Below are 26,722 nucleotides of genomic sequence, written 5' to 3'. Positions count from 1 at the left end.
CTGTAACTTCTGAAATCACTCAACAAACGGATCAAGGCATCTAATGGTAATTGAAGAGGATTACAATGTATCAATTTTAATGCAAAGAAGCATATTTTCATCTATGAGGAAAAATGGGAAAGAGACACAAAATCATGCAATTTTATATGAATAAGTGTGGAAGATCATTGATAAAACCCTTAGATTCTATGCATGATAAACCCTGAAAATGGGGTTTATCAACCTCCCCACACTTAAAGTCTAGCATGTCCTCATGCTAAGGGAAAGCAAAAGATCAAAGTACTACAAGGGCGTAGGACTCATGTGATGCGATCTACCTACATGAATGTAACTAGGGTGTATGCTACTATCTACTTGGCCAAGAGTAATTCATTCTTTCTAGAAAACACATATGTATGTGCTCATAGGGCAAGATGATGGACAATGTGTGAACTCTACCAATTCTAGTCATCAAAGTGACATATGCATAACCTGTATGAAGAACGCTCGCGAGAGCCGGGAACAAGGAATTGAGCTTCAAACCCTCACCGGAAGTGTTTGCACTCTATTCGCTCAAGTGTTTAGGGTTGATTCTCTCAATCCTCCCCTAATCATGCTTTCCAAGATTTATTTTTCTTCTAACAATCGACATTTAATGGGGTTAGGGTCAAGGTGGGATGCATATATGGTTAAGTGAGCTTGAAATTTGAATCTTTGACGAGTTTAGACTTCCCACCTAACCTATGTCATCCTATACAATTCAAAATAACCTAACTACCTATTTTTCTCACTTTTTCACACACTCATGTATTCCTTTTTAGTTCACAACACTTATGCATTGACTCTTATTGGACTTCACTTTGGGGCATTTTGTCCCCTTTTTATTGTTTTTTTTTTTTTTCTTTCTTTTTTTTCTATTATATATTTTTTTTCTTATTTTTTTTTCTCATTTTCTCCATTTCTTTAATTTTTTTTCCTTTCAAACTATATACAAGAACATCAATGCATAAGGTCTATACATTTAATCAATACACGAGTATATACCCAATTTCCAATATAGAAATATGAAACAAAAATACCGTTTCATCCCAACCAATGGTCCCAAGCCTCCCCAAACTTGAATAATGAACACTCTCACTAGCCTAAGCTAATCAAAGATCCAAATAAAGGACATTTATTATTTTCCGCTTAAGGCTTGTAATGTGCTAAAGTAAAGAACAATTGGGTTAAGCGTAGGCTCAAATTGGCTAACAAGGGAAGATAAAAGGTAGGGTCATTTGGGTAAGTGAGCTGGATGAAATGATGGCCTCAATCATATAAATGCATGAATACACAAAATAATGGACATAAAGAATTAAACAAATCAAAGATCACAATCATAGAAAGAGAATATTGCACACAAGAAGGGAAAATAAGTGGTTATAAGATGTAACCACACCATTGGGCTCAAAACTCGCTTGCTTGTGGTCTTGGCTCAAATCCCATGTTCCAAAATACATTCTTCAAACAAGTTAAGCATCAAAAGATTTTCAGATTTCAAGATTGGTAGGGTCACCCTAAAGTTCTAGTTTTCTAGAATAGAAGTCATTGCTCTAACTGAGTGGATTTATTAAGAGATACTAATATGCAATCTACTCTAGTTCAAGGAAAGAAGTTCAAGGAGTTTATTCGGGTGTTACCTAGGAAGACCGGTCGGTCGACCGACCTCCCCACACTTAGAAGTTGGCACGGTCCTCCGTGCCTTGAGTGAGACGGAGTGGTGGTTCGGCTTCCGAGTGTCCATCCTTTTCATCATTATCGCTTTCCTCATCATCGGTGCTGGTGGACGTGGAAATCTCCGGTTCTTCCATAGGTGATGCTAGGCAACTTAAAAGCTTTTTGACAAAAGTGTATCGGCGTTGGTTACGCCGCTCATAACGGTCAAGCTTCTTGTGGAGTTCCTCAATGCGTTGCATAGGTGATTTTGGTGGTGCGGAAGATGTAGAGGGAATGCTCATGGGGGCGGCTAGGGGAGGCTCTTCGGTGTCCGTCGAAGAGTCAAGATATCTCCCGGTTGGAACGACATCGCCATCCACCGGTATCATGGCCCTTTTGTCCTTTGTCTCTCGGGGAACACCGGCTGCGGTGACTAAGTCGGTCACTAGAGCGGGAAAAGGTAGATTCCCTTTAGCGTGGATGTGGCCTATAGATTGGCGGATGAGATGGGGAATATGCACCGGTCTCTCTGTGAGGACACACCAAACCAACAAGGCTAATTCGGCAGTGATAGAAGATCCATGGGTGCTGGGGAGCACATAGTAGGCTAGAATTTGGGCCCATGCTTGAGCCTCTCTGGTGAGAAAATGTGCGGTGATGCCCTTGGGCCGGGGCCTCATCCTTCCTCGAATCCAGAATGATTTGGGTATGGCAATGACCGTGAGGATGGAATCCCAATCAAACGCATATTGGCACCGTGCCGACAAAATCTCTTGATAAGCATCAACCCGTTCCGCTAATGGTCCGGTCTTAAGCACATTTTGAATGGCCTCCTCCGTGATAGAAATTTGCTTTTGCCGCACAAATACCGATGTAAGGGAAGAGGAGTGGTAGTTGGTGTAAAATTCAACCACCTAAGACAAGTTCGCCTCCCGTGGCTTCCTCAATAGGAATTCCCATTGCTACCGTTCGATACGGGGCATAATGAACGGTATGACATGAGCCGGAGGGGCTAGAAGGGGCTCCGCATGATAGTTCCTTGGCTTGATCAAGGGATGGGCAAGTTCACAATAGCGGTTGAGAAACTTGTTCGGATCCCTCGCTGGATTGTCTTTTTCCAAGACATCAATGTTAGCGACGCTCCTAGTCTTGGTGATGAGGGGCTTAGCTCGCGGGCCTTGTTGTGCTTTGCTAGTAGACCGCGATGGGGCTTTCTTGGGCGCCTTTCCATTGTCTCTTTTGATCACCATCCTAGAAGAGAAGAAAAGGTGGTGAAATTAAGCTTAAAGAGGCGCCAAGAAAGAATAATCATGCAAGTGATAAAGCACAAAAGAATAAATGGCTTAGATACATGACAGCTGCAACATGTAACTAAGGCAACAATGAAGATCATAGCTAGTCGCTAGCATGTGAGACATGAGTGGTATAAGCATGCGAACAAGAAGCATGAGAAGCGCACACTCTTAGTCAACAACAACAAGAAGTAAGAAAAATAGGGGATGAGCTTGTAGAAATGAAGCAAGAAATGTAGTAAGCTCAATTTATTCATGAACAAACAAGTGAATGAGAAAGAACGCCAAAATAGAGAACACTTAGTCAAAATAATTCCAAGAAGTCATATGAGTCTTTCATCAAACACTTGGTGTGCATCCCTTTATGACAAAAACTTAGAGAAAAGTGGCAATGTAGCATCCTATAAAGCATCATCAAGCATCATATCACACCACTAATTACAAAAGAAAGCAAGTAAATCAAACAAACTCATTAAAGCAAGAGTGAGCTCCACTTAGAACATCCATGAGAAAATGAGAAGAAATGAGGAAAGAAAATGCAATCAAATAAAGAGAGCATGAATGCAACTACTTAAGAAAAAAAAGAGTAAAAGCATGTAATTAAGGGAATGGAAAGAGAGAAAAGGGAAACACAAAAAGAAGATTAGAAAGGAGGGGTACCTTAAAGGGGGAAGAAAGAAAGAGGGTATGGAAATGAGAGAAAGGTTAGTGAAGAAGAAGAAGGGAAAGAGAGGTATGGGTCCGCCGGCTGGAGGTGGTGGAGAAGAAGAGGTAGGGATGGTAGAGGGGGGTAGAGGTGAAGAAGAGAGATGGTAGTGAGAGGAGAGAAAGAAAATGGAGGGCGAGAGGCACACTCTCATTTAAGTTGTTCGCGAAACCGACGCGCGCGCGCCATGCATGCATGCGCGTGCATGGGCAAAAATCCGTAACGAGGCGGACGCGCGCGGTGCGCGTGTGCGTGAAGTAGCGAAATGTGAGTGTGCGCGCCAGCGCCAGGTGCGCATGCGCGTGCATATGTGTTGTGCCCTCAGCACAGGTTGAGCACAACTCTGGCCCAACTCTCAGGAAAAAGTACCAGAAGATAAAATTTGGTGAGCGACACGGACGCGCACGTTGCGCTGTCGCATTGACTGGTATTATGGCCGAGGACGCGCGAGCACCAAGTGCACTTACGCGTGAGTGCAGTTGGGCCAGTGGCATGGAATTGGCCCAACCAGGGCACAACTCTCTGGTCGATGGCCCAGGGCCACAAAATGCAGGAGTGACGCGTGCGCGTTTAGTGCGCGAACGCGTGCTCTTGCGCGAATTGCCATGGACGCGTACGCGTCTAGTGCGCGCACGCGTGATGAAGGTTGTGCCCAGGGCCTAAAGCTGGCCGAGAATTTGCACAACTCTCTGGTAAATTGCCTAGGAGTTGCGAATGCTTAGGGACGCATACGCGCACTGTGCGCGCATGCGTGCCCTTCCCCCCCCCCTTTTTTTTGGAATAGAAAAGTGCCTAATTAGCATGTGTTCTCAGGCCAAACAAGCCAAAGAGGTCAAAAACACCTAAAAGCAATGCAAAACCTAAGGATAATTGTGCTTCTACCACATAAGCAAGTCATTCATGGAAAAATCAATGTAGGTCTTTATGAACAAGTTATCCAAGGTAGTCACAAGCAATTCTAGTCTAAGAAGGCTATAGCTAAGCAATTACAAACCAATCAAGAGGTTAAGAGAAAACTATATACAAGAGGGGAAAGAGGATAGATCTCACCATGGTGGGGTGTCTCCCACCTAACACTTTTGTTTAATGTCCTTAAGTTGGACTTTCACTTGCTCATTGTTCTTTACCAAGAGGTGCATCTTCCAAAAGGAATACCTCAATCTCTTTGTTGCTCTTCATTTGCTCACCATGATACAACTTGAGACGGTGCCCATTGACCTTGAAAACATCCGAACTTGAGGGATGGCATAAATGGTAAACCCCATACGGTTCCGCCTTCACTACTTGATATGGGCCTTCCCATTTCGACCTTAATTTACCGGGCAACAATCTCAATCTAGAATTGTAAAGAAGGACGAGATCACCGGCCTTGAATTCTTTGCCTCTTATGTTCCTATAATGGATGGCTTTCATTTTCTCCTTGTAAAGTCTAGAGTTCTCATAAGCTTCAAGCCTCAAACATTCCAACTTCGCCAGTTGAAGCTTCCTTTTAATTCTGGCTCCACCCAAACTCGGGTTACACTCCTTGATGGCCCAATACGCCTTGTGCTCTATTTCCACCGGTAAGTGGCAAGCTTTGCCGTACACCAACCGAAAGGGACTCATGCCAATTGGCGTTTTGTATACCGTTCGGTAGGCCCATAATGCATCGGTGAGCTTGGCACTCCAATCTTTCCTATTGGGTTTCACAATCCTTTCCAAGATGCGTTTAATCTCCCGATTGGAAACCACGGCTTGGCCGTTTGTTTGTGGGTGGTAGGCCGTGGCTACTTTATGCATGATGCCATATTTCCTCATTAGTCCGTCCATTCTTTTGTTGCAAAAGTGTGAACCTTGATCACTCACGATTGCTCGTGGCGACCCAAACCTATAGATGATATTATGTCTCACAAAAGAAAGGACTACATTAGCATCATCCATCCGGGTGGGTACCGCTTCCACCCATTTGGATACATAATCAACGGCGAGTAGGATGTAGAGGAAACCATTAGAATTTGGGAATGGCCCCATGAAGTCGATTCCCCACACATCAAAAATTTCACAAAATAGCATGGTTCGTTGGGGAATTTCATCCTTCTTAGAGATATTGCCAAATCTAACGCATTGAGAACAAGATTTACAAAAATGAGAGGAGTCCTTGAAAAAAGTTGGCCACCAAAAACCACAATCTAGGATTTTCCTTGCCGTTCTTTGAGGTCCAAAGTGGCCTCCTCCTTCGAAGGAGTGGCAAGCTTCCAAGATTGAGTGGAATTCGGTTTGTGGAATGCACCTCCGAATTACTTGATCCGCCCCACATCTCCAATGGTATAGGTCATCCCACACATAGTATTTAGATTCGCTTTTTAGCTTATCCCTTTGATGTTTGGAGAGATTTGGAGGGAAGGAGCGAGATACTAAGTAATTGGCTATTGGTGCATGATGAGCGGATAATTTATACGCTTTTTGACATTGTTTTTAGTATGTTTTTAGTAGGATCTAGTTACTTTTAGGGATGTTTTCATTAGTTTTTATGTTAAATTTACATTTCTGGACTTTACTATGAGTTTGTGTGTTTTTCTGTGATTTCAGGTATTTTTTGGCTGAAATTGAGGGACTTGAGCAAAAATCAGATTCAGAGGTTGAAGAAGGACTGCTGATGTTGTTGGATTCTGACCTCCCTGCACTCAAAGTAGATTTTCTGGAGCTACAGAACTCTAAATGGCGCGCTTCTAATTGCGTTGGAAAGTAGACATCCAGGGCTTTCCAGCAATATATAATAGTTTATACTTTGGCCAAGAATAGACGACGAAAACTGGCGTTCAACGCCAGCTCTCTGCCCAAATCTGGCGTCCAGCGCCAGAAAAGGAGCCAAAACCAGAGTTGAACGCCCAAACTGGCACAAAAACTGGCGTTCAACTCCAAGAAGGACCTCTACACGTGCAACACTCAAGCTCAGCCCAAGCACACACCAAGTGGGTCCCGGAAGTGGATTTATGCATTAATTACTTACTTCTGTAAACCCTAGTAGCTAGTTTATTATAAATAGGACCTTTTACTATTGTATTAGACATCTTTGAATCCGGAGTTTAATCTTTGGACGCCTGGTTCTTAGATCAGAGGGGCTGGCCATTCGGCCATGCCTGGACCTTTCACTTATGTATTTTCATATGGTAGAGTTTCTACACTCCATAGATTAAGGTGTGGAGCTCTGCTGTTCCTCAAAGATTAATGCAAAGTACTACTGTTTTCTATTCAATTCATCTTATTTCGCTTCCAAGATATTCATTCGTACTTCAATCTGAATGTGATGAACGTGACAATCATCATCATTCCCTATGAATGCGTGCTTGACAACCACTTCCGTTCTACCTTAGACTGAATGAGTATCTCTTAGATCTCCTAACCAGAATCTTCGTGGCGTAAGCTAGAATGATGGCGGCATTCAAGAGAATCCGGAAGGTCTAAACCTTGTCTGTGGTATTCCGAGTAGGATTCAATGATTGGATGACTGTGACGAGCTCCAAACTCACGATTGCGGGGCGTTAGTGACAGACGCAAAAGGATAGTAAATCCTATTCCAGCATGATCGAGAACCGACAGATGAATAGCCGTGCCGTGACAGGGTGCGTTGATCATTTTCACTGAGAGGATAAGATGAAGCCATTGACAAGGGTGATGCCTCCAGACGATTAGCCGTGCCGTGACAGGGCATTGGATCATTTTCCTGAGAGATGACCGAAAGTAGCCGTTGACAATGGTGATGTATCACATAAAGCCAGCCATGGAAAGGAGTAAGACTGATTAGATGAAGATAGCAGGAAAGCAGAGGTTCAGAGGAACGAAAGCATCTCCATTCGCTTATCTGAAATTTCTACCAATGAATTACATAAGTATTTCTATCCCTATTTTATTATATTAAATTCGAAAACACCATTATCAATTTATATCTGCCTAACTGAGATTTGCAAGGTGACCATAGCTTGCTTCATACCAACAATCTCCGTGGGATTCGACCCTTACTCACGTAAGGTATTACTTGGACGACCCAGTGCACTTGCTGGTTAGTTACACGGAGTTGTGAACCATGGTCTTGGCATCATGTTTTTGGCGCCATTTCCAGGGAAAGAAAGAGCAATGAATTTTACATAATTAAAGTGTAATCACGATTCCGCGTACCAAGTTTTTGGCACCGTTGCCGGGGATTGTTCGAGTTTTCGGCAAGCTTTTGGTCCGGTAACATCAGTGCCAAGTTTGATCCGGCAACAACACCAAGTTTTTGGCGCCGTTGCCGGGGATTGTTCGAGTTTTCGGCAAGCTTTTGGTCCGGTAACATCAGTGCCAAGTTTGATCTGGCAACAACACCAAGTTTTTGGCGCCGTTGCCGGGGATTGTTTGAGTTTGGACAACTGACGGTTCATCTTGTTGCTCAGATTAGGTAATTTTCTTTTTATTTTCTTTTCAAAAATTTTTCAAAAATATTTCAAAATTTTCTCACCTGTTTTCGAAAGAAAAATGTTTTCAAAAATATATTTTTCTTCAGAATTTTTAAGAATGAATTCTAGTGTTTCACGAAGCATGCGAAGCCTGGCTGGCTGTAAAGCCATGTCTAAATTCTTTTGGACTGAGGCTTCCACTCCTAAGTATATGAAGTTGGATGAAATATCAGCTGTTGTATACATGAGAGGTATCTATGTTTGCTGAAGCTTGGCTGGCCATTCGCCATGTCTAGTGTTTTGGACCGGAGCTTTCATTGAAAGCTTGGCTGGCTAGTGAGCCATGTCTAATTTCTGGACTGAAGCTTTAGACTAAAAATGCAAGATTCCTGGAATTCATGTTAAAAATTTTGGAATCCTTATTTTTTCTTTTTCATATAATTTTCGAAAAAATAAAAAAAATTAGAAAATCATAAAAATAAAAAACATTTTTGTGTTTCTTGTTTGAGTCTTGAGTCATGTTATAAGTTTGGTGTCAATTGCATGTGCATCTTGCATTTTTCGAAAATTCATGCATTCATAGTGTTCTTCATGATCTTCAAGTTGTTCTTGGTAAGTCTTCTTGTTTGATCTTGATGATTTTTTGTTTTGTGTTGTATGGTGTTTTTCATATGCATTCTTGAATTCTTGGTGCGTAAGCATTAAAGAATTCTAAGTTTGGTGTCTTGCATGTTTTCTTTGCATTAAAAATTTTTTAAAATTGTGTCTATGATGTTCATCTTGACATTCAAAGTATTCTTGGTGTTCATCTTGACATTCATAGCATTCTTGCATGCATTCATTGTTTTGATCTAAAAATTTCATGCATTGCATAATTTTCATGTTTTTCATAAAAATTTCAAAAATAAAAAAAATATCTTTCCCTTTTTCTCCTCATCAAATTCGAAAATTTGAATTGACGTTTCAAAATTTTTAAAATCAAGTTGTTTCTTATGAGTCAAATCAAATTTTCAATTTTAAAATCTTATCTTTTTCAAAATCTTTTTCAAAAATCAAATCTTTTTCAAAATTCTTAGTTATTTTCGAAAATTCCAAAAATATTTTTCAAAAAATTTTTTCTTATTTTTATATCAAATTTTTGAAAATAACATAATCAATTAATGTTTTGATTCAAAAATTTGAAGTTTGTTACTTGCTTGTTAAGAAAGATTCAAACTTTAAGTTCTAGAATCATATCTTGTGAATCAAGTCATTAATTGAGATTTTAAAAATCAAATCTTTTTCAAAACTAATTTCTAAAATATCTTCTTATCTTACCTTTTTCAAAAAAATTGGTTTCAAAATATCTTTTCTATCCTCCTAACTTCTTATCTTTTCAAAATTTGTTTCAACTAACTAACTAACTTTTTGTTTGTTTCTTAACTTTTTCAAAACTACCTAACTAACTCTCTCTCTCTAATTTTCGAAAATATCTTCCTTCTTTTTCAAAAATTTCTTTTTAATTAACTAATTATTCTTATTTCTATTTTTTATTTTAAAAATTTTCGAAAAATACTAACATTTTTCAAAAACCATTTTCGAAAATCACTAACTCTTTTTCAAAAATTATTTTCGAAAATTCCTTCTCTCTCATCTTATTCTATTTATTTATTCATCTACTAACATCTCATCTCACATCTCAACCCTCCTCACAGTTGTGTTTCTTCCATTATATTACATTCTTTGTCTCCCCCTCTTTTCTTCCACTCACAAAGGGATCCCTATACTGTGGTATAAAGGACCCATATTATTATTATTATTATTTTTGTGTGCCCTCTTCTTTGTCATATGAGCAGGAGCAAGGACAAGAACATTCTTGTTGAAGCAGATCCAGAACCTGAAAGGACTCTGAAGAGAAAATTAAGAGAAGCTAAATTACAACAATCCAGAGATAACCTTTCAGAAATTTTTGAACAGGAAAAGGATATGGCAGCCAAAAATAATAATAATGTAAGGAAGATGCTTGGTGACTTTACTGCACCTAATTCCAATTTACATGGAAGAAGCATCTTCATTCCTGCCATTGGAGCAAACAACTTTGAGCTGAAACCTCAATTAGTTTCTCTGATGCAGCAGAACTGCAAGTTTCATGGACTTCCATCTGAAGATCCTTTTCAGTTCTTAACTGAATTCTTGCAGATATGTGATACTGTTAAGACTAATGGAGTAGATCCTGAAGTCTACAGGCTCATGCTTTTCCCTTTTGCTGTAAGAGACAGAGCTAGATTATGGTTGGATTCTCAACCCAAAGACAGCCTGAACTCTTGGGATAAGCTGGTCACGACTTTCTTAGCCAAGTACTTTCCTCCTCAAAAGCTGAGCAAGCTTAGAGCTGATGTTCAAACCTTCAGACAGAAAGAAGGTGAATCCCTCTATGAAGCTTGGGAAAGATACAAACAGTTGACCAAAAAGTGTCCTTCTGACATGCTTTCAGAATGGACCATCCTGGATATATTCTATGATGGTTTATCTGAGCTATCAAAGATGTCACTGGACACTTCTGCAGGTGGATCCATTCACCTAAAGAAAACGCCTGCAGAAGCTCAAGAACTCATTGACATGGTTGCTAATAACCAGTTCATGTACACTTCTGAAAGGAATCCTGTGAGTAATGGGATGCCTATGAAGAAGGGAGTTCTTGAGATTGATACTCTGAATGCCATATTGGCTCAGAACAAAATATTGACTCAGCAAGTCAATATGATCTCTCAGAGTCTGCATGGAATGCAAACTGCATCCAACAGTACTCAAGAGGCATCTTCTGAAGAAGAAGCTTATGATCCTGAAAACCCTACAATAGCAGAGGTAAATTATTTAGGTGAACCTTATGGAAACACCTATAAATCATCATGGAGAAATCATCCAAATTTCTCATGGAAGGATCAAAAGCCTCAACAAGGCTTTAATAATGGTGGAAGAAACAAGTTTAACAATAATAAACCTTTTCCATCATCCACTCAGCAACAGACAGAGAACTTTGAACAAAATACTTCTAATTTAGCAAACTTAGTCTCTGATCTATCTAAGGCCACTGTAAGTTTCATGAATGAAACAAGGTCTTCCATTAGAAATCTGGAAGCACAAGTGGGCCAGCTGAGTAAAAGGATCACTGAAATCCCTCCTAGTACTCTCCCAAGCAATACAGAAGAGAATCCAAAAGGAGAGTGCAAGGCCATTGACATAAGCATCATGGCCGAACCTGTGAGGAGAGGAGAGGACGTGAATCCCAAGGAGGAAGACCTCCTGGGACGTCCAGTGATCAATAAGGAGCTTCCCTCTGAGGAACCAAAGGACTCTGAGGCTCATCTAGAGACCATAGAGATTCCATTGAACCTCCTTATGCCCTTCATGAGCTCTGATGAGTATTCCTCTTCTGAAGAGAATGAGGATGTTATTGAAGAGCAAACTGCTAAGTTTCTTGGTGCAATCATGAAGCTAAATGCCAAATTATTTGGCATTGATACTTGGGAAGTTGAACCTCCCTTGTTCATCAATGAACTAAGTGATCTGGATCAACTGACATTGCCTCAGAAGAGACAGGATCCTGGAAAGTTCATAATACCCTGTACCATAGGCACCATGATCTTTAAGGCTCTATGTGACCTTGGTTCAGGAATAAACCTCATGCCCCTCTCTGTAATAGAGAAACTGGGAATCTATGGGGTGCAAGCTACTAAAATCTCATTAGAGATGGCAGAAAGTTCAAGAAAACAGGCTTATGGACAAGTAGAGGACGTGTTAGTAAAGGTTGAAGGCCTTTACATCCCTGCTGATTTCATAGTCCTGGATACTGGAAAGGAAGAGGATGAATCCATCATCCTAGGAAGACCTTTCCTGGCCACAGCAAGAGCTGTGGTTGATGTTGACAGAGGTGAACTAGTCCTTCAATGGAATGAGGACTCCCTTGTGTTTAAAACTCAAGGATCTCCCTCTGCAACCATGGAGAGGAAGCATGAAAAGCTTCTCTCAAAGCAGAGTCAACCCAAGCCCCCACAGTCAAACTCTAAGTTTGGTGTTGGGAGGCCACAACCAAACTCTAAGTTTGGTGTTGAACTCCCATATCCAAACTCTAAGATTGGTGTTGGAGAGTTTCAACAATGCTCTGAACATCTGTAAGGCTCCATGAGAGCCCACTGTCAAGCTATTGACATTAAAGAAGCGCTTGTTGGGAGGCAACCCAATGTTTATTTATCTAATTTTTATTTTCATTGTTTTTCATGTCTCTATAGGTTCATGATCATGTGGAGTCACAAAATAAATAGAAAAATTGAAAACAGAATCAAAAACAGCAGAAGAAAAATCACACCCTGGAGGAGCATCTGTCTGGCGTTCAGCGCCAGAACAGAGCATGGTTCTGGCGCTGAACGCCCAAAATGGGCAGCTTCTGGGCACTGAACGCCAAAACAGGCATGGTTCTGGCGTTCAACGCCAGAAATGGCACACAAATGGGCGCTGAACGCCCAAAATGGCCACCAACCTGGCGCTGAACGCCCAGAGTTGTGTGCAAAGGCATTTTTTCATGCCTAATGGGTGCAGGGATGTAAATCCTTGAAAACCTCAGGATCTGTGGACCCCACAGGATCCACTCAGGATCTGTGGACCCCACAGGATCCCCACCTACCTCCACTCACTTCTTCTCACCACTCTCTTTCACACAACCCCATAAACACTCTTCCCCAAAAACCCTTCACCAATCACCTCAATCTCTCTTCCCCATCACCTCCTCACCACTCACATCCATCCACTCTTCCCCATAAACCTACCTCATAAACTCCACCTACCTTCAAATATTCAAAACCAATTTCCCACCCAAACCCACCCATATGGCCGAAACCTTTCCCCCCTCCCTTCCCTATATAAAGCCCTCCATTCTTCATCAAATTCACACAACACACCCCTCTACACCCTTCTTGGCCGAAACACTTCCCACTCTCCCTCTCCTCCATTTCTTCTTCTTCTTCATCTATTCTTTCTTTTATTGCTCGAGGGCGAGCAAAATTCTAAGTTTGGTGTGGTAAAAGCATAAGCTTTTTGTTTTTCCATTACCATTGATGGCACCTAAGACCGGAGAATCCTCTAGAAAGGGGAAAGGGAAGACAAAAGCTTCCACATCCGAGTCATGGGAGATGGAAAGGTTCATCTCCAAAGCCCATCAAGACTACTTCTATGATGTTGTGGCCAAGAAGAAGGTGATCCCCGAGGTCCCTTTTAAACTCAAAAGAAATTAGTATCCGGAGATCCGACATGAAATTCAAAGAAGAGGTTGGGAAGTTCTAACAAATTCCATCCAACAAGTCGGCATCCTAATGGTTCAAGAGTTCTATGCTAATGCATGGATCACCAAGAACCATGATCAAAGTAAGAACCCGGATCCAAAGAACTATGTTACAATGGTTCGGGGGAAATACTTAGATTTTAGTCCGGAGAATGTGAGGTTGGCGTTTAACGTGCCCATGATGCAAGGAGATGAATGCCCCTACACTAGAAGGGTCAACTTTAATCAAAGGTTGGACCAAGTCCTTATGGACATATGCGTGGAAGGAGCTCAATGGAAGATTGACTCCAAAGGCAAGCCGGTTCAACTAAGAAGATTGGACCTCAAGCCTGTAGCTAGAGGATGGTTGGAGTTCATTCAATGCTCAATCATTCCCACTAGCAACCGGTCTGAAGTTACTATAGACCGGGCCATCATGATACATAGCATCATGATTGGAGAAGAGGTAGAAGTTCATGAGATTATACCTCAAGAACTCTACAAGGTGGCTGACAAGTCTTCCACTATGGCAAGGTTAGCCTTTCCTCACCTCATTTGCCACCTATGCAATTCAGCTGGGATTGACATAGAGGGAGATATCCTCATTAAAGAGGACAAGCCCATCACTAAGAAAAAGATGGAGCAAGCAAGAGAGCCCATTCATGGAGCTCAAGAGGCGTATGAAGCTCATCACCATGAGATCCCAGAAATGCCTCAAATGCACTTTCCTCCACAGAACTATTGGGAGCACATCAACACCTCCCTAGAAGAATTAAGTTCCAACATGGGACAACTAAGGGTGGAACATCAAGAGCACTCCATCATGCTTCATGAAATAAGAGAAGATCAAAAAGCAATGAGGAAGGAGCAACAAAGACAAGGAAGAGACATAGAAGAGCTCAAGGACATCATTGGTTCCTCAAGAAGGAAACGCCACCATCACTAAGGTGGATTCATTCCTTGTTCTTATTTCTTCTGTTTTTCGTTTTCTATGATATGTGCTTATCTATGTGTGTGTCTTCATTACATGATCATTAGTAGTTAGTAACTTTGTCTTAAGGTTATGAATGTCCTATAAATCCATCACCTCTCTTAAAATAAAAACTGTTTTAATTCAAAAGAATAAGAAGTACATGAGTTTCGAATTTATCCTTGAACTTAGCTTAATTATATTGATGTGGTGACAATGCTTCTTGTTTTCTGAATGAATGCTTGAACAGTGCATATGTCTTTTGAAGTTGTTGTTTAAGAATGTTAAATATGTTGGCTCTTGAAAGAATGATGACTAGGAGACATGTTATTTGATAATCTGAAAAATCATAAAAATGATTCTTGAAGCAAGAAAAAGCAGCAAAGAACAAAGCTTGCAGAAAAAAAAAATAGGCGAAAAAAAAAAGAAAGAAAAAGCAAGCAGAAAAAGCCAAAGCTCTTAAAACCAAGAGGCAAGAGCAAAAAGCCAATAACCCTTAAAACCAAAAGGCAAGGGCAATAAAAAGGATCCCAAGGCTTTGAGCATCAGTGGATAGGAGGGCCTAAAGGAATAAAATCCTGGTCTAAGCGGCTAAACCAAGCTGTCCCTAACCATGTGCTTGTGGCGTGTAGGTGTCAAGTGAAAACTTGAGACTGAGCGGTTAAAGTCAAGGTCCAAAGCAAAAAAAAAAAAAAAAAGAGTGTGCTTAAGAACCCTGGACACCTCTAATTGGGGACTTTAGCAAAGCTGAGTCACAATCCGAAAAGGTTCACCCAATTATGTGTCTGTGGCATTTATGTATCCGGTGGTAATACTGGAAAACAAAGTGCTTAGGGCCACGGCCAAGACTCATAAAGAAGCTGAGTTCAAGAATCATCATACTGAACTAGGAGAATCAATAACACTATCTGAACTCTGAGTTCCTATAGATGCCAATCATTATGAACCTCAATGGATAAAGTGAGATGCCAAAACTATTCAAGAGGCAAAAAGCTATAAGTCCCGCTCATATGATTGCAGCTATGTTTCATTGATAGTTTGGAATTTATAGTATATTCTCTTCTTTTTATCCTATTTGATTTTCAGTTGCTTGGGGACAAGCAACAATTTAAGTTTGGTGTTGTGATGAGCGGATAATTTATACGCCTTTTGACATTGTTTTTAGTATGTTTTTAGTAGGATCTAGTTACTTTTAGGGATGTTTTCATTAGTTTTTATGTTAAATTCACATTTCTAGACTTTACTATGAGTTTGTGTGTTTTTCTGTGATTTCAGGTATTTTCTGGCTGAAATTGAGGGACTTGAGCAAAAATCAGATTCAGAGGTTGAAGAAGGAATGCTGATGCTGTTGGATTCTGACCTCCCTGCACTCAAAGTGGATTTTCTGGAGCTACAGAACTCGAAATGGCGCGCTTCCAATTGCGTTGAAAATTAGACATCCAGGGCTTTCCAGAAATATATAATAGTCCATACTTTGGCCAAGAATAGACGACGAAAACTGGCGTTCAACGCCAGCTCTCTGCCCAAATCTGGCGTCCAGCGCCAGAAAAGGAGCCAAAACCAGAGTTGAACGCCCAAACTGGCACAAAAACTGGCGTTCAACTCCAAGAAGGACCTCTACACGTGGAACACTCAAGCTCAGCCCAAGCACACACCAAGTGGGCCCCGGAAGTGGATTTATGCATCAATTACTTACTTCTGTAAACCCTAGTAGCTAGTTTATTATAAATAGGACCTTTTACTATTGTATTAGACATCTTTGAATCCGGAGTTTAATCTTTGGACGCCTGGTTCTTAGATCAGAGGGGCTGGCCATTCGGCCATGCCTGGACCTTTCACTTATGTATTTTCATATGGTAGAGTTTCTACACTCCATAGATTAAGGTGTGGAGCTCTGCTGTTCCTCAAAGATTAATGCAAAGTACTACTGTTTTCTATTCAATTCATCTTATTTCGCTTCTAAGATATTCATTCGTACTTCAATCTGAATGTGATGAACGTGACAATCATCATCATTCCCTATGAACGCGTGCCTGACAACCACTTCCGTTCTACCTTAGACTGAATGAGTATCTCTTAGATCTCCTAACTAGAATCTTCGTGGCGTAAGCTAGAATGATGGCGGCATTCAAGAGAATCTGGAAGGTCTAAACCTTGTCTGTGGTATTCCGAGTAGGATTCAATGATTGGATGACTGTGACGAGCTCCAAACTCGCGATTGCGGGGCGTTAGTGACAGACGCAAAAGGATAGTAAATCCTATTCCAGCATGATCGAGAACCGACAGATGAATAGCCGTGCCGTGACAGGGTGCGTTGATCATTTTCACTGAGATGATAAGATGAAGCCATTGACAAGGGTGATGCCTCCAGACGATTAGCCGTGCCGTGACAGGGCATTGGATCATTTTCCCGAGAGATGACCGAAAGTAGCCGTTGACAATGGTGATGTATCACATAAAGCCAGCCATGGAAAGGAGTAAGACTGATTGGATGAAGATAGCAGGAAAGCAGAGGTTCAGAGGAATGAAAGCATCTCCATTCGCTTATCTGAAATTTCTACCAATGAATTACATAAGTATTTCTATCCCTATTTTATTATATTAAATTCGAAAACACCATTATCAATTTATATCTACCTAACTGAGATTTGCAAGGTGACCATAGCTTGCTTCATACCAACAATCTATGTGGGATTCGACCCTTACTCACGTAAGGTATTACTTGGACGACCCAGTGCACTTGCTGGTTAGTTACACGGAGTTGTGAACCATGGTCTTGGCATCATGTTTTTGGCGCCATTTCCAGGGAAAGAAAGAGCAATGAATTTTACATAATTAAAGTGTAATCACAATTCCGTGTACCAGTGCATACCAATGAATGGTTTCCGAGATTGCATGCAAGCCCTCAAAGGGAAATGAATCATTGATAGGAGTAGTATCGCCTTTTGTGTGTTCAAGGCGACTTAAATGGTCCGCCACTAAGTTTTGCGTACCACTCCTATCCTTGATTTCCAAGTCAAACTCTTGCAACAATAAAACCCATCTAATCAATCTCGGCTTGGATTCCTTTTTAGCCAACAAATACTTTAATGCCGCATGATTCGAGTACACTACCACCTTTGAACCGAGAAGATATGCTCGGAACTTGTCCAAGTCAAAAACAATGGCCAAAAGTTCTTTTTTGGTAGTAGTGTAGTTGGATTAGGCTCCATCTAATGTTTTTAATGCATAGGCTATAACATATGGATTCTTACCCTCGCGTTGTGCTAACGCGGCTCCCACGGCAAAATTTGAAGTATCACACATGATTTCAAATGGCCGACTCCAATCCGGCCCTCGCACAATGGGTGCTTGGGTCAATGCTACCTTGAGCTTGTCGAAAGCCTCCATGCATTCCTTGCTTAAATCAAACTCAACATCCTTTTGTAACAACTTTGAGAGAGGCAATGCTACCTTGCTAAAATCCTTGATGAATCTCTGATAAAATCCTGCATGTCCAAGAAAAGAGCGGACCTCCCTCTCAGAAGAGGGGTAAGGCAAACTAGATATGGCATTAATTTTAGCCGGATCTACGGAGATACCATCTTTGGAAACAATATGTCCTAAAACAATACCTTGCTTGACCATGAAGTGACATTTCTCAAAATTTAAGACGAGGTTAGTTTTAGTACATCTTTCCAAAACTTTTTCAAGACTATCCAAGCAATGATCAAAAGAATCACCATATACCGTGAAGTCATCCATGAATACCTCCATGCATTGCTCTAGAAAATCCACAAAGATGCTCATTATGCACCTCTGGAAAGTTGCCGGTGCATTGCATAAGCCGAATGGCATACGCTTGTAGGCATAAGTTCCGAAAGGACAAGTAAATGTTGTTTTTTCTTGGTCCTCTAGAGCAATGTGTATTTGAAAGTATCCCGAATAGCCGTCTAGGAAGCAATAATGAGATTTACCGGATAATCGATCGAGCATTTGATCGATAAACGGAAGTGGAAAATGATCCTTTCTAGTGGCCGCATTCAACCTTCGGTAGTCTATGCATACTCGCCAAGAGTTTTGCACCCGCGTTGCGATGAGCTCCCCGCTTTCATTCTTGATTGTGGTTACCCCGGACTTCTTAGGCACAACTTGAACGGGGCTTACCCATTCACTATCCGAAATAGGGTAGATGATGTCCGCCTCAAGTAACCGTGTCACCTCTTTCTTGACAACCTCAAAAATAGTAGGATTTAATCGCCTTTGATGTTGTCTCACGGGTCTAGCTTCCTCTTCTAAAAAGATCCGGTGCTCACACACTTGGGGACTTATCCCCACTAGATCTGCCAAACTCCACCCTATTGTCCTTTTGTTCTTCCTCAAAACACATAGCAACTTTTCTTCTTGTTGAGAATTTAGCTCCCTTGCTATGATTACCAGAAACTTGTGGGCTTCATCAAGGTATGAGTATTTTAGATGGGGTAGCAATGGCTTCAATTCTAGCTTTTGCTCTTGGCTTGTCACTTGAGCTTCTTCACTTGGATTGTCACCATTTTCTTCAATCATATGTTTCTCTTCTAGCTTCGCACAATGCACTTCCGCCACAATGTTATCAATTAGATCACACCAGAATATGGAATGGTTCTCCGGTGGGTGCCTCATTGCTTCTTCTAGGCTAAAACTTACAACTCTCCCATCTATCTCGAATGAGTAGGTTCCCGAATGGGCATCCAACTTGAATCTAGAGGTCCGCAAAAATGGTCTCCCAAGTAGGATAGATGACGCCCTCTCAGATTCACTTGGTGGCATCTCAATGATATGGAAATCAATTGGAAATATCAAACCCTTAATGTCGACCAACACATCCTCCGCAATACCCGACACGGTTATTTTGCTCTTGTCCGCCAAGACGAACCTAGCCGCTGTCCGCTTCAACGGTGGGAGCTTCAACAAATGATAAATGGAGAGAGGCATAATGCTAACACATGCACCAAGGTCGCACATACAATCAACAAATTGGACCCCGTCAATGATACAAGAAACTAAGCAAGGACCCGGATCAACACACTTTTCCGGAATGGATCCCATCAAAGCCGAAATGGAACTACCCAATGGAATGGTTTCCAACTCATGAATTCGATCTTTGTTCATACACAAGTCCTTAAGAAATTTCACATATTTAGGCACTTGATGTATAGCATCAAAGAGAGGAATGGTTACCTCCACTTTCTTGAACATCTTCACCATGGTTGGATCAAGCTCCACATACTTCTTAGCTTTTCTTGCTAATGTGGGAAACGGAATTGATTGAGCCGCTTCCTCTAAAATTTGCTCCTTTCTAGGGACTTCACTCCTTGGTTGAGGGTCTTCATCTTCAAATATTACATGTGACTCCTCCTCCTCTTCAATTTCTTCTATCTCGACTCCACCTCCTCTTGAGCAACTTGCATTGGGTTGGGTGCCTTTGAGTCTCTTTCCTTTAATTGCGTTTCGGACCTCAAGATAACGGCGTTGATGCCACCTTTGGGGTTGGGTAAAGGTTGAGAGGGTATGGCACTGGAGGTTGAGGCTTGAGGAGTGGGAATAGAAGGTGGCTCCATGCGAGCAATGAGAGCTTGGAGAGTAGAAGTGAGGCCATTAAGACTTGAGTTGAGGGTATTTTGGAGTTCTTTTTGTCCTTGGAGTATGGATCGGAGTGTGTCATCTTGATTTGGGGATGTGGAAGGGTAGGTAATTTGTGGTGCTTGGGATTGGTTGGTTGGAAGTGGTTGTCTATGAGGTGGTATGTAGGTTTGATAGTTCCTTCCTTGATTTGGTTGTTGGTTTGGGGGGTTTTGTGAATAGTGGTTTTGTGAAATGTTGTTGTTCCATCTTTGGTTACTGGTACGTAGAAATCGTGACGGTTTCATTCCTTGGTAACAGCGCAAAAAACTAAATACGCGCGTTCATAATCTTAGTTCTTTGTCACAACTTCGCACAACTAACCAGCAAGTGCACTGGGTCGTCCAAGTAATAAACCTTACGTGAGTAAGGGTCGATCCCACGGAGATTGTCGGCTTGAAGCAAGCTATGGTCACCGTGTAAATCTCAGTCAGGCGGATTCAATTGATTATAGAGATTTAATAATTAAAAGATAAATAAAATATAAAATAAAGATAGTGATACTTATGTAATTCATTGGTGAGAATTTCAGATAAGCGTATAGAGATGCATTCGTTCCTCCTGAACCTCTGCTTTCCTATTATCTTCATCCAATCATTCATACTCCTTTCTATGGCAAGCTGTCTGTTAGGCATCACCGTTGTCAATGGCTACATCCTGTCCTCTCAGTGAAAATGGTCCAATGCGCTGTCACTGCATGGCTAATCATCTGTCGATTCTCGATCATACTGGAATAGGATCCATTGATCCTTTTGCGTCTGTCACTACGTCCAGCACTCGCGAGTTTGAAGCTCGTCGCAGCCATCCCTTCCCGGATCCTACTCGGAATACCACAGACAAGGTTTAGACTTTCCGGATCTCAAGAATGGCCATCCATGGATTCTAACTTATACCACGAAGATTCTGATTAAGGAATCCCAAAGATACTCATTCAATCTAAGGTAGAACGGAAGTGGTTGTTAGGCACGCGTTCATAGTTGGGAATGATGATGACTGTCACGATCATCACATTTATATTGAGGTGCGACTGAATATCTTAGAATCGGAATAAGCTTGAATTGAATAGAAAAACAATAGTACTTTGTATTAATTCGTGAGGAACAGCAGAGCTCCACACCTTAATCTATGGTGTGTAGAAACTCTACCATAGAAAATACATAAGTGATGAAGGTTCAGGCATGGCTGAATGGTCAGCCCCCATGATCTATGAACTAAACGTCCCCAGATGTCTAATACAATAGTAAAAAGTCCTATTTATGCTAAACTAGTTACTAGGGTTTACAGAAATGAGTAATTGATGCAGAAATCCACTTCTGGGGCCCACTTGGTTTGTGCATGGGCTGAGCATTGAGCTTTACACGTGTAGAGGCTTCTTTTGGAGTTGAACGCCAGTTTGTAACCTGTTTCTGGCGTTTAACTCCACTTTGCAACTTGTTTCTGGCGTTTAACTCCAGAATGCAGCATGGAACTGGTGTTGAACGCCAGTTTGCATCATCTAAACTCGGACAAAGTATGGACTATTATATATTGCTGGAAAGCCCTGGATGTCTAATTTCCAATTCAATTGAGAGCACACCATTTGGAGTTCTGTAGCTCTAGAAAATCCACTTTGAGTGCAGGGAGGTCAGAATCCAGCAGCATCTGCAGTCTTTCTTCAACCTCTGCATCTAATTTTTGCTCAGGTCCCTTAATTTCAGCCAGAAAATACCTGAAATCACAGAAAAACACACAAACTCATAGTAAAGTCTAGAAATGTGATTTTTATTTAAAAACTAATAAAAATATGCTAAAAACTAACTAAATTATACTGAAAACTATGTAAAAACAATGCCAAAAAGCGTATAAATTATCCGCTCATCACAACACCAAACTTAAATTGTTGCTTGTCCCCAAGCAACTGAAAATAAAATAGGATAAAAAGAAGAGAATATACTATAAATTCCAAAATATCAATGAAACTTAGCTCCAATCAGATGAGCAGGACTTGTAGCTTTTTACCTCTTGAATAGTTTTGGCATCTCACTTCATCCATTGAAGTTCAGAATGATTGGCATCTATAGGAACTCAGAGTTCAGATAGTGTTATTGATTCTCCTAGTTCAGTATGTTGATTCTTAAACACAGCTACTTTATGAGTCTTGGCTGTGGCCCTAAGCACTTTGTTTTCCAGTATTACTACCGGATACATAAATGCCACAGACACATAACTGGGTGAACCTTTTCAGATTGTGACTCAGCTTTGCTAAAGTTCCCAATTAGAGGTGTCCAAGGTTCTTAAGCACACTCTTTTTTTTTTTTTTGCTTTGGACCTTGACTTTAACCACTCAGTCTCAAGCTTTTGGGTTTACTCCTTCACGCTACAAGCACATGGTTAGGGACAGCTTGGTTTAGCCGCTTAGGCCAGGATTTTATTCCTTTAGGCCCTCCTATCCACTGATGCTCAAAGCCTTGGATCCTTTTTATTTATCCTTGCCTTTTGGTTTTAAGGGCTATTGGCTTTTTGCTCTTACCTTTTGGTTTAAAGAGCTTTTGGCTTTTTCTGCTTGCTTTTTCTTTTTCTTTCTTTTTTTTTCTGCAAGCTTTTGTATTCACTGCTTTTTCTTGCTTCAAGAATCATTTTTATGATTTTTCAGATTATCAAATAACATGTCTCCTTTTCCTTATTCTTCAAGAGCCAACATATTTAACATTCATAAACAACAATTTCAAAAGACATATGCACTGTTCAAGCATTCATTCAGAAAACAAAAAGTATTGTCACCACATCAAAATAATTAAACTAGTTTCAAGGATGAATTCGAAACCATGTACTTCTTGTTCTTTTGTAATTAAAGCATTTTTCATTTAAGAGAGGTGATGGATTCATAGGACATTCATAGCTTTAAGACATAGACACTTAAATACTAATGATCATATAATAAAGACACAAACATCAATAAAACATAAGGCTCAAAAATCGAAAAACAGTAAAATAAATAGACAAGGAGATTAAGGAATGAGTCCACCTTAGTGAGGGTGGCGTCTTCCTCTTCTTGAAGAACCAATGGTGCTTTTAAGCTCCTCTATGTCTCTTCCTTGCCTTTTTTGCTCCTTCCTCATGGCTCTTTGATCTTCTCTAATCTCATGGAGGATGATGGAGTGCTCTTGGTACTCCACCCTTAGTTGTCCCATATTGGAACTTAATTCTCCTAGGGAGGTGTTGATTTGCTCCCAATAGTTTTGTGGAGGAAAGTGCATCCCTTGAGGCATCTCAGGGATTTCATGGTGAGGAATTTCCTCATACTCATGTTGAGGTCCATGATCTCTTATTCGCTCCATCCTTTTCTTAGTGATGGGCTTGTCCTCTTTAATGAGGATGTCTCCCTCTATGTCATTTCCAGCCGAATTGCAGAGGTGGCATATGAGGTGAGGAAAGGCTAACCTTGCCCAAGTGGAGGACTTGTCAGCCACCTTGTAAAGTTCTTGAGGTATAATCTCATGAACTTCCACCTCCTCTCCAATCATGATACTATGGATCATGATGGCTTAGTCTATAGTAACTTCAGACCGGTTACTAGTAGGAATGATTGAGCGTTGAATAAACTCTAACCATCCCCTAGCTACTGGTTTGAGGTCATGCCTTCTTAGTTGAACCGGCTTGCCTCTTGAGTCAATTTTCCATTGAGCTCCTTCCTCACATATGTCTATGAGGACTTGGTCCAACCTTTGATCAAAGTTGACCCTTCTTGTGTAGGGGCATGCGTTCTCTTCCATCATTGGCAAGTTGAACGCTAGCCTTACATTTTCCGGACTAAAATCTAAGTATTTCTCCCGAACCATGGTGAGCCAATGCTTTGGATTCGGGTTCACACTTTGATCATGGTTCCTAGTGATCCATGCATTTGCATAGAACTCTTGAACTATTAGGATCCTGACTTGTTGAATGGGGTTGGTGAGAGCTTCCCAACCTCTTCTTTGGATCTCAAGTCAGATCTTCGGATACTCATTCTTTTTGAGCTTGAAAGGAACCTCAGGGATCACTTTCTTCTTGGCCACAACTTCATAGAAGTGGTCTTGATGGACCTTTGAGATGAATCTCTCCATATCCCATGACTCAGAGGTGGGAGCAATTGCCTTTCCTTTCCTCTTTCTAGAGGTTTCTCTGGCCTTAGGTGCCATAAATGGTTATGGAAAAACAAAAAGCTATGCTTTTACCACACCAAACTTAAAATGTTTGCTCGTCCCTGATTAAAAGAAGAAAGAAAGTAGTAGAAGAAGAAGAAAATGGAGGAGATGGGGGAAGAAGATGTATTCGGCCAAGGAGAAGAAGAGAGGGTTGTGTTGTGTGAAAATGAAGAAGGAGTGAGGGGTTTATATAGGAGTGGGGGGAGGGGGTGTAGGGTTCAGCCATTAGGGTTGGGTTTGGGAGGGAAAAATAGTTTGAATTTTGAAGGTAGGTGGGTTTTATGGGGAAGAGAGGATGGATGTGAGTGGTGAAGAGGTGATGGAAAAGAGTGATTGAGGTGATTGGTGAAGGGTATTTGGGGAAGAGAGTTATGAAAAGGTATGAAGAGGAGAGAAGAAGATGTGGGGATCCTGTGGGGTCCACAGATCAAGTGGGGTCAAGGACTTAACATCCCTGCTCCAATTAGGCGTGTAAAATGCCCTTGCTGTGCAATCCTGGCGTTTAACGCCAGACTGCTGCTTGTTTTTGGCGTTAAACGTCCAATTGTAGCCTGTTTCTGGCGTTTAATGCCAGGCAGATGCTTGTTTCTGGTGTTAAACACCAGCTTGGTGCTTGTTTCTGGCGTTAAATGCCAGACAGATGCTTGTTTCTGGCGTTTAAATGCCAGACTGCTCTCCTCCAGGGTGTGCTATTTTCAATGCTATTTTTCATTCTGTTTTTGATTTTTCAGTAGTTTTTGTGACTTCATATGATCGTCAACCTAATAAAACACAAAATAACAAAAAGAAAATAAAATAGATATGATTAAATAACATTGGGTTGCCTCCCAACAAGCGCTTCTTTAATGTCAATAGCTTGACAGTGAGCTCTCATGGAGCCTCACAAATAATCAGAGCAAGGTTGGAACCTCCCAACACCAAACTTAGAGTTTGAATGTGGGGGTTCAACACCAAACATAGAGTTTGGTTGTGGCCTCCCAACACCAAACTTAGAGTTTGACTGTGGGGGCTTTGGTTAACTCTGCAGTGAGAGAAGCTTTTCATGCTTCCTTTCCATGGTTACAGAAGGAGATCCTTGAGTCTTAAACACAAGGTTGTCCTCATTCAGTTGGAGGACCAATTCTCCTCTTTCCACATCAATCACAGCTCTTGCTGTGGCTAGGAAGGGTCTTCCAAGGATGATGGATTCATCCTCATCCTTCCCAGTGTCTAGGATTATGAAATCAGCAGGGATGTAAAGGCCTTCAACCTTTACTAACACGTCCTCTACTTGTCCATAAGCCTGTTTTCTTGAGTTGTCTGCCATCTCTAATGAGATTCTGGCAGCTTGCACCTCAAAGATCCCAAGTTTCTCCATTACAGAGAGTGGCATTAAGTTTATTCCTGACCCCAGGTCACACAAAGCCTTCTCAAAGGTCATGGTGCCTATGGTACAGGGTATTAAGAATTCGCCAGGATCCTGTTTCTTTTGAGGTAATTTTTGTCTATCCAATGCATTTAGTTCATTGGTGAGCAAGGGAGGTTCATCTTCCCAAGTCTCATTACCAAATAATTTGGCATTCAGCTTCACGATTGCACCAAGGTATTTAGCAACTTGCTCTTCAGTAATGTCTTCATCCTCTTTAGAGGAAGAATACTCATCAGAGCTCATGAAGGGCAGAAGGAGGTTCAATGGAATCTCTATGGTCTCTAGATGAGCCTCAGATTCCTTTGGTTCCTCAAAGGAGAACTATTTATTAGTCACTGGACGTCCCAGGAGGTCTTCCTCACTAGGATTCACATCCTCCTCTTCCCTTGTAGGTTCGGCCATGATGGTCAAATCAATGGCCTTGCACTCTCTCTTTGGATTCTCTTCTGTATTGCTTGGGAGAGTACTAGGAGGAGTTTCAGTGACTCTTTTACTCAGCTGGCCCACTTGTGCCTCTAAATTTCTAATTGAGGACCTTGTTTCATTCATGAAACTCATAGTGGCCTTAGATAGATCAGACACTATATTTGCTAAGCTAGATAGATTCTGCTCAGAATTCTCTGTTTGTTGCTGAGTGGATGATGGAAAAGGCTTGCTATTGCTAAACCTGTTTCTTCCACCATTATTAAAGCCTTGTTGAGGCTTTTGTTGATCCTTCCATGAGAAATTTGGATGATTTCTCCATGAGGGATTATAGGTGTTTCCATAGGGTTCACCCATGTAATTCACCTCTACTATTGCAGGGTTCTCAGGATCATAAGCTTCTTCTTCAGAAGAGGCCTCTTTAGCACTGTTGGATGATTCATTCAATCCATTCAGACTCTGAGAGATCATATTGACTTGCTGAGTCAATATTTTATTCTGAGCTAATATGGCATTCAGAGTATCAATTTCAAGAACTCCCTTCCTCTGAGGCGTCCCATTACTCATAGGATTCCTTTCAGAAGTGTACATGAACTGGTTATTTGCAACTATGTCAATGAGTTCTTGAGCTTCTGCAGGCATTTTCTTTAGGTGAATGGATCCACCTGCAGAATGGTCCAATGACATCTTTGATAATTCAGACAGACCATCATAGAATATATCCAGGATGGTCTATTCTGA

The 26,722-nt window shown here is 41.2% G+C and overlaps 1 protein-coding gene and 1 non-coding gene across 2 annotated transcripts; both read right to left on the bottom strand.

Annotated features, from left to right (window-relative positions):
• Positions 1 to 4,785: 4,785 nt before the first annotated feature.
• LOC148577836 (uncharacterized) lies at positions 4,786 to 5,277 on the bottom strand. Its single transcript, XM_088502914.1, has one exon. It carries the CDS (start codon positions 5,275 to 5,277, stop codon positions 4,786 to 4,788), a length of 492 nt encoding a protein of 163 aa, XP_088359040.1.
• A 5,168-nt stretch (positions 5,278 to 10,445) lies between these two features.
• Positions 10,446 to 10,553, bottom strand: LOC148577835 (small nucleolar RNA R71). The gene has a single exon (XR_015903288.1). It is a non-coding gene; the product is annotated as a small nucleolar RNA R71 (small nucleolar RNA).
• Positions 10,554 to 26,722: the final 16,169 nt, after the last annotated feature.

The sequence above is a fragment of the Arachis ipaensis genome, chromosome B1 (genome assembly GCF_059453495.1).
Source record: "Arachis ipaensis isolate K30076 ecotype BB chromosome B1, ASM5945349v1, whole genome shotgun sequence".
NCBI classification, from domain to species: domain Eukaryota; kingdom Viridiplantae; phylum Streptophyta; class Magnoliopsida; order Fabales; family Fabaceae; genus Arachis; species Arachis ipaensis.
This window is presented reverse-complemented; position numbering and strand designations above follow the sequence as displayed.

Coding starts and splice junctions, on each gene's coding strand:
- LOC148577836 (XM_088502914.1), bottom strand. CDS start 5,277: ATGAGTCCCTTTCGGTTGGTGTACGGCAAAGCTTGCCACTTACCGGTG.